Genomic DNA, 9,306 nt, shown 5'->3' with positions numbered 1-9,306 from the left:
CCCATGACCCTATTATCCGTGGCATGTTGGTTCCACAGAAACTACAATTATTCGTGGCATTCTATTTAGTGCAATTAGTTTTTCCCGTCCTGCTTTGCGGAATGGCTTCCGATTATCCACAGAATATATAGGGTTAATCAGCAAATTCATCCTATTATCTGCAATTATCCACGATTTCCCCCGCAGATAAGTAGTCAATTTACGGATTGCACAATGGATAATAGTGCATCCGATATTCGTCCCCACATCACCACGGATAAGAGGTGTTCGTGTTCTGTATTTGCAAAAGAGTGCACACCCGATGTATTGAACCCTTTTCCAGAAAATAATATGAAACACGCAAGACGCACGGGCTATGCAGAGTTTTACTTTATTGTATTCAAGTGGTGTACAGTGTTTTGATTGGACCATAGTGTTAGAAGGTGTGCAGTCCGGCACCTTTACTGCCGGGGTGGGAGGTGGGCCGATGGCACCACACAGCCCAGCCCTTTTGTGGAATGATGGGAAGCATTTTGCAGACAAAACACAACGAAAAGTATACTTCATTAAATAATACATCCAATAAAGCCCAATTTTGAAAGCAGGAAAAATGATGCCCCGGGCACGCACGCAGGGAGATATCTGAAAAGGTGTGTGAGACCACATGCTCAACGTTTCAAACATTTAGCAAAAACATTACACATTAAATGCAAAGAGATACTTTCTGTCGACGTTGTGAATTTTCTTCAACAGATCATGAATACAGATTAAAAGCTCTGTGACAATCTTGCAGAAATAAACTGTCATTCAAGGTGAATCGTAAGTTTTTACATGATTTACTGTGTCTCACTGGCAATTCTCAGATGATACACAACACATCAAACATAAACATACTCAAGCAGCAACAAGCTCTTGGGAGGTTTGCAACGTTGTGGCATGGCACTGCATTACAAAATAAGTTGTAAATAACTTTCATTCGATGTGTGTGAGCCACTCAGGCCTTTGTGCCAACATCAATTCTCAGAGCGAATCTGTGACCTATTCCATAGAGGTCAAGTTACTGCAACTACCGTACGAGAGAATAATACATTGCTAATGATGCTTGTGTTTTTCATTTGCAAAAGCAATTCAGATTATTTTTAACTCCACTCCGCTGCAGATTCATTTTTACCATTAATCAAAAAGAGCTTATATGCAACGTTTCAATTTAATCTCCTTAAACTGGAGACACGGTAAACGTGATACCTGCGAGGTGGAAGACCTCTAGAAATGTAATTAAACACGGTCCTCGTAGGCAGTGAGGTGTCCAGTACCAAAAGGGCCCGTGACACACGAAAACCATCCTCACCGCTCACTCCCACTTCTGACCAATTTTCTGAGTTATTTGCCACAGATGTTGCAACTGGCAAACCTACACTAATGCATTGGAAGACTGCACTCAAGAGATGCAGTAATGGAAAAAAGGCATGGGTTGTCGCTTTCCGATTTTCCTGCACGAATATGCACAAAAGAACCCATATCAACCGTGCTTTTAAATGCGGAAAAAAATTGGCAGGTGATAAATTACTCCCAAGAGCAAATTCTAAAATAACACATCAGTGAGCACGAGTGATGTCAGCAATGTGAGTTCCATATCAATATTGTTGTTTGCAACTACAACTTTGAAATGCATTACATGCCCAACACTATCTGTGTTTACATCCAGTATTATGTTCATTTTGCCATGGCAGCATTGTATAAAAACGTTTTACTGAACATCATAATGAACCATGCATAAAACTAAGACTTCCAAACACAGTCAATTAATTGCACCAAAGAATTACTGTGATTTTCCCATTTTTACTTTGCATTACAACGGTCAACTAGCACCACACAGCGGCAATGCAGAAACGAAACATTTACATTTTCGAGTATGAGACTGAAAGCAAAACAATACAAAACGACTTGAAGATACTATTTTCTAGGCACTTATTTTGTGTACCAACATTGGCAGTAGAGACATTTGTGCACCCACTCTGGCAGCAGAGACAAATCATTCTTCAGCAAAAGTCACTTATTGACATTATTTTGAAGTAGCACAAAGCATGCCTTTGCATGCCAACGAGAACGGCAGTGATCTTGGCTTGGTAGCCAATCTTCATTGAGTAAACACGCATTCCAATGGAAGGCCATGAGAAATAACAAGGCAGTGATCTCTGGTTTATGAAATTCTTTAGACACGTCGTTATCACGAGAAAAATCACAGGACTTAAATACCCCAAAAAGGCACCATTTCTACTTCTCCAACATTGTTACAACAAATTTAAGATTTTAAAATGTTTTTTTAAACACACGTGAGCAAGCAATAACAATTCCCATCAAAATGTTGATGATGACACAAGTTTTGAAACAAATTTTTTTTTGATTTTTGGTAATGACAGTTAAGACCGTTATCTTAAACCCTTTTGCGGCAGTGAGGCAACATATGAGTCGGGTCCCATGACGAGACCACTCTCTGGTTCGAAGGGTTCAAGTATGGCTGTTGATGCTGCATCCAAAAGGCCTGGTTACAGGCCAGAAAATATTGTGTCTCCACTGTGGTGCAGGTTGGAAACAACAAAAACCAACGTGTGAAGGAGCAAACGTGAACACATAAGGCAAACATGTCAAAGACATGCAATTACCATCATCACCCTGCGACTCTTGTTAGCTGGTGATTTTTAAAATATCACTACGCTTGTACAGAAGTTGCATAAACATACAGCCTGATTGTACACTCTTCTTCCGAGACAATGGGATAGTTAACGAACAGCTGAGCAGTGTACATTTACTGCGTTGGCTCCAATTCACGTTTAAACAACCTGCAGCTCAAGTTTAATCTAATGAGCATAGTATGCACAAACACAAAAGCAAACCCAGACCAAACCACCAAGGCCCTCCTCCTTCACCTCGATATGGAGGCAGTAATTCTGTGAGTAGAGCAGCGACTGTTACGGTTGAGCCTCTGCAGCGTTTATCACGGAGTCCGACCATCCGCTTACAATTACTGCAGTGTCATTCTGTACAAGAGCTCTAACACCTTTAGAGCTTACAAAAGTTGTTCCTGACAGTTCAATAGCAGCGTTAAGTGATTTTTTTTTACGTTTTATGTTTTGATGTACACAATAAATACCTCATCTCTAATATAAGCTTTTCCGTGTATTGAATTGGTTTGCTGTCTGCCCTGAAGTGTATAAGGTTTTGAATACCATTCCCTGTGTTCATGTGCATGTTAGATCAAATAAATAAGCCGGCAGTGGCTGGAGCAGCTACTTTGGTCCCTTTAGGTACGTTTGCGAGCGCTGTGCCGTTAGTTTTACCGTCTACATTGAGGAATTTGGTTTTTGCAGAACCGGGACGAAAAAAAAGATAACATTACAATTCCAGAGTCTGAAACGTACACACAGACTACTACGACATTTAATTGTGCAAATTAAACTGATCTTGTTGTTGTTGTTGTAGATAGCTGCCTGAAAGCACATGCAGGTTTTAGAAATGGTTTTCTAATTATCCAAGAATGGAAGTTAGTATGTTAGCACACAAAAACATCCCATTAGTTGCAGGTCGTAATATAGACACAGCGCATGTACTTATTAATCGGTTATAAAACCAACGGTAACATTAACAAAATGTCCTCTATAGTTTTGCATGCAATGATAAACCTGAACTGCATAGTAATGTACAGGTTCTACAATACCGCGATAGACAACCTGACAGGTGTCAGATTGAATGCTTCGAGTTTAACATTAGCACAGCAGTGCACGTACAATGCAATGCACAAGCAGCTGCTGGTGCGAATATTCATGCTACCCAAGAGCGCATCAGACTACACATTGACATTACGATCAGCTACATGGACAGCCTCTTAGGAACGGCCTGAGTACAGGGCACCAGGCCACCCTCCCTCATGTGACTGTGCTCCATGACCAACAGGCACTTGTTTTCTGACTTGCGCACAATCAAGTCAACCCCTCCGAGAGTCACTCCGGTCCAGAAATCAGCGGCCCAGTGCAGCAACAACTCCACGAAAAGAAACGGTGTTGGATGCACATCACAGGTTTCAAGTGACCCTGAGGAGGGACTCCCCCCACATCCTCATTTAATGCATAATTGACTTAGCAGAGACCATCAATGTTAATTGGAATTTAAATGGCACCTAGTTCAAAGGGCCAAAGGTATAATGGTGCGGTGCCACGACCATTGTAACCACTTTATGCTGTCCAGGTCACTATTCTGTAATGATTAACAGTGTGTAATACCAAGCGTAAATTTAAGGCAATTTAAACACCGACCTATTTGGTGTTTTAATTTTTTTCGTCTTGCCATTCTCACCAGTATCAGCCCAGTCTCAATAATAGGCAATACTGCAATAACGCAGAAGGCTGTCACCTCCACGTCTGCTGGCATTCAGGGAGAACAAATGCATAACATCTTTAGCCCAGGTCTCTGACATCAGCTGGAAGTGCAGCACTGGAGAAGCTGATTCAAATGCTCTACAAATTTAGCAAGGCACTTTAGCAAATGTATTGCCTGCTGAATCAAGATAAACTATGCAATGGAAGCAAAACTCACAGTGAATAATTGGTTTGATAATCAAGATTCATTAACTCCCAGGCAAGGCACAGATGGAGCTGCACATGCAAGCTCCTATTCTGGAAGCAAACGCACCCACGCTGGTTAGTAAGTGTTTTACCACAACATCAGTTCAGTGTGAACTTTTATATCCTTAAAAAAACGAATTGCAAGCCATATAAATCGCATATTTACTGTAAAAATAGTCTGTCAATTATATTAACGTCTGTACCCATGTGAGAGCGTGAAATTTAGGCCGACAACATCAAGATTGGGTCGGGTGGCAGAGTGGCTTGAGATGTCCTGACTGGCGGCGATTCCTGGTGGAGGAGTAACACTGCAAGCTCCTCCACTCTCAAAACTCCTCGCTTCTTTTTAAAGTTAACATTGATTGATCGTATTGTGTGAACTCAGTTACAATGCAACTGTGATGACATGGGAAATTTCTATGTTCAAAATAACGAGTAAAATTTGGGTTGAATTTTTAGTTTTTGGCACAACAAAGCAAAAAACGGTGGGTTTAATAAATCAGGAAAATGTTAAATTATTTAGCTTAATGATCAACAACACTTATCCAGTATACAAAAATACAACTCCTGAATAAGTCAGTTTTTACAGTTGGCTTCAATCCCAGACAGACAGCTGACATGGCAGTGAAAGCTTGTCGGGGTAATTTATTGATAAAGCGACATTTTATGAATGTGCCTGTGTGTGACATTCGGGAAGCATTTTCCAGGCAAGTGCGAGCAAAATAACCCTGCTCTTCAATTGGATCGATCCTGAAAGGGAAAATCTATAAAAACTCCTACAAACATCACCTTCTCTTCCTCCCAAACACATTCCACTATGACCCTATAACGTAATATTATTCAAGTAACAAAACTCTCATTTTTACACATGTGATCTATGCTGGTCAACTTTTTTCAGACTATTTATGCGCGTTCAACGCGGATGTATATGAATAGCCAGGTACGTGTGTCAACTATGCAAACTATGCCCACCATGCCGTCTTCAGACCAATCAAAAATGCATTGGCCTTGCCCCTCACCTGCTCTTCATGAATGTAACAATGCCATGAATGGCCGAGTAACCCACCAACTAAAAAAATTATGATGCACCCCCCCCCCCCTACCACTATCTCTGTTGACCTTGAAAGTAGGCAGATGCCCAGGTTGGACGGTCACTTCACGATGCAGCAAACACAAAGAAGCAGCAGCAGCAGCTGAGGCCTCCAAGAGAGGAGTGCATTATTGCGAGAAGTCCCACTATGATGAGTTTGCCAGCTGCCACCTTGGCACGCAACACTCACACAGAAGGGGGAAAAGTGGACACTTCTGCTCAGGCCCTCAACAGGGCACACGTGGCAGGGCAGAGTGTAGGAAGAATTTGCCTGTGTTGCTCCCGGGCAACCCTGCTAGTCACAGCTGATACATCCTCAACACCTTCTCCATACATTACATCGTCTGAAACACTGTGTTGAATTACACTGCAGTCACACACAGCCACTCCCTAACGACTTACACATTTGGAATATTTTTTTGTTCTCACAATTCTCCCTCTTTCGTGGTTTAAAGGCGACGCAATTGTAAAAATAAATTACTTGATACAAGGAAATAATTTAACCACAACCGCGCCTTTTTGCCTGTGCTTTCAGAACCAAAAGCGAGCCTCTAAGCCTATATCTTTGTCAAAAGAATGAGCAGTCATCCCAAAAAGGAATGCCATTTGTCACTCAAAGTTGGCCCTATATTGATGGAATTTTGCTTTATCACTAAAGAAAAGGTGTGGGTTCAATGCGTTATATTTAGAAAAATACATAGCTACACATTCGCTGTGGTTAGAGATCTCACCGAGATCTGAATTTGCACAAACTTTGTGTGAATTTAAGTCGTTCGAATTATAGTTATCGCCATTACCGACGCTTCCATCAAACTCCCAGCAGAGGTCGCTGCTCTTCCATGGCTGCTCGTGCACAGTCCTCACCAGCCAAGGTGACGATGGCTCCCTGTAGAGGACGATTCATCCAGAGAGGGGTGGTCCTTCTCCTCTGAGTTTTGCTTTTGAAACAGCAGCGCTGACGTCCCCACAGCCTCTGCCAGCTCCACATGACACGACCACCGCAGCTGGCAGGCGAGCAGCTCATGCCCTCCCCCCACCCCGCACCAAAACCTCCCCAGCCCACTGGCTCACCTGCACGCACCCTTCACACTCCCGTCCCCTACCGCGGGTCGGGAGGGGTGCGAGGTTCAGGAGGGCGGCGCACTCTCCGCCTGCCGCTCGGCACGGCGCAGCGGAGGGGCCGGGAGGTGAGCGCCCTCGCACTCGGCCTCGCCTGCATCGGAGAAGTACGGCTGCTGGAGAGCGCTCAACGCAGAGATGCGCTTGCTCGGGTTGAAGGTGAGCAATTTCTACAGGAAGCATGGTGCACAAAGGGGAGAGAGAGAGATAGGATGCGGTCATTGTGGTCAGCGATGGTGTTGCGATACCAAGTGAAACGTTTGTGAGAGTGCTAAATAAAAATAGGAGGCATGTAACAATTCTGACGTTTAGCATACACGGATGGAATCATTGATGTGAGAATTTATGATTTACAATGATTGCAAATTACGTGCGATTTACATGCTCTTAGTTTTAGGCTAATGGGACAATTAAAACTGTCCAAATGAGACCAAAAAAACGAGGAACAAATGTAACGGTAAACATTTTCCCAAATAATTATTCATTTAATTGTAACCCTGTTTCAATTAATCCAAACTCTGGAGGGTTGAATCACTAAAGGCTACAAAATAAAGTAACAAGTGTTTAAAAATGTTTTATTTCCTGGCAAGTATGGCTTGATAATCTTTGGGCCAACTCAACTTTCAGAAGTATTTCAGGTATTCCACAATATGGGAGATATGGACATGTTTCATGAAGCGATATAAAAACTACGGATGAGGAGACCACAGATCTACAAAGACATCGAGGATTAAAAGTGCACCACTAGCACAGGAAGACTTGCAAGTGTGAGGGTCCAAATTTGACAAGTTCTATCATTTCCTCCAAATTAGTGGCAGTCTCGTGCACCAAGTCACTCTCGCAAATTACACTTCTCTTGGTCTCTTAAGCTCTCACCTGGTTTAAGAAATTAAACTTAAAACTTGAAACACTGGGTAACACTAAGCAAACCGTCATTGTACGAAAATACAACAAGAACAAGGATGTGTATACACGTAGGCGCTGGTTTTCTGCACAGATCACAAAAGATGGCATGAAATAAAACGTAAAATTACGCTAGATCTACTGTTGTTATCTTAGTGCTGGATGTGCTAAACGGAAGTGCTGGCGCTGTGATGAGAAGTGGGAATGTAGCGCCGCCGGGGTAGAACAAGCCCCTCTCACCAGCAGCAGCTCCTCCCCCAATGGGCCCATCTCTGGCACAACGTTTTTGAGTGCCTGTGGGGGGCGGTAGGCAAAGGAAGTGTACGGCAGCGACACGTCCTGCGGCCAGTCGTCCCGGTTTGGCAGGCCCAGTAGACTGCACACCATAGAAGCGGCAGCAGCATTAATGTCGGAATACATTTTCAACATTGCCATCAGCATCGACGTCAGCACCATCACAATCAGCGTCGTCATTCGAATCAGCATCATAATCAACGTCAATTATTCGTGCCACAATCTGCCTAAGTATAACATTTCAACATGACCACCTGCGGCAACAGCCTTTCCATAAGCATCATCATCAGCATCAATTTTCAACGTGACTATCAGCATCATCGGCATTAGCATCAGGGTCTGCATGTGCATCAGCAGCACCAGCATCTTATGTTGCTTGAACAGTAGTCAGAGACAAAGGGGCATCTAAGCTTATTTGATATTTATAGAGTAACCTTAACATAATTACAAAAAAAACGGTATAAACAAATAAATTATTTCGATGGATAGGGGCGTGCAAGGGATGAGGAATGGGTGATCATGGTAAAGGATAATTAGGGGGTGAGGAAAGAGTAGGGGAGGGAAGAGAATAGGCGATGGAGGTAAATATGCAGCATGGGTATGGAAGAGCAACATACTCTAGCTGGGAAGATACAATTGGTATGATGTCACATATCATGTCACAGAGTGACGGGGATTCATCTCAAAGAGCACAGGGACACGCACGGCGTCCTGTTCTTGTCTGCCAATGCCATGACCGTTGCTTGTCTTCCAATGAACACATTCCTGCGGAGGGAGCTGGTAGGAACGTTGGGTTGCTCGGTCAATGGCCAGGGTCAACGGCGGCGTGGTGTATTCCGCAATATGGCCGACTGTGAGGGCGGGCACAAGCCCCACCCCTCCCACCCAGCCCCACCCTCCCCACCCAGCCCCTCCCCACCCAGCCCCTCCCCTCCCAGCCCCTCCCCTCCCCACCCAGCCCCTCCCCACCCAGCCCCTCCCTGCACGACAGACACAATAATCCCCTGTGGGCTGGTGTAACCAGGAGGTTCCTACCAGTAACAGCCACTTCTATGGGTCCTTTTAAATTCCATTGACTTGGCTCGCGATGTGGAGAAGTAGTCATTTACATTCCAATGATACCCCTTTGAATTGGTGTCAAAGTGGCCACATTTGCTGGCTGTTCATTCACCTGCTTACGTTTCAGATACTGTACTTGAGTTGATGTATTTTGAACTGATGCACAAATAAGACACGACAGTTCACCTTCATAAATTGCAATTCCTTACCAAGCTGCACAGAACACAATTCACATTCTGCTGC

The 9,306-nt window shown here is 43.7% G+C and overlaps 1 protein-coding gene across 1 annotated transcript in view; it reads right to left on the bottom strand.

Moving 5' to 3' along the window:
- Positions 1-353: 353 nt before the first annotated feature.
- The window catches only part of LOC133345927 (cyclin-dependent kinase 6-like), a 50,539-nt gene continuing 41,586 nt past the window's right edge, over positions 354-9,306 (bottom strand). Inside the window, 2 exon segments of the mRNA XM_061557061.1 lie at positions 354-6,977; positions 7,951-8,086. Of these exon segments, the coding sequence (XP_061413045.1) occupies positions 6,816-6,977; positions 7,951-8,086 (298 nt within the window). The 3' untranslated portion in view covers positions 354-6,815.

The sequence above is a fragment of the Lethenteron reissneri genome, chromosome 23 (assembly GCF_015708825.2).
Source record: "Lethenteron reissneri isolate LAM-NWPU_2019-01 chromosome 23, ASM1570882v1, whole genome shotgun sequence".
Lineage (NCBI taxonomy): Eukaryota > Metazoa > Chordata > Hyperoartia > Petromyzontiformes > Petromyzontidae > Lethenteron > Lethenteron reissneri.
The sequence above is the reverse complement of the archived record's forward strand: the minus strand, read 5'-3'. Positions and strand labels throughout refer to the sequence as shown.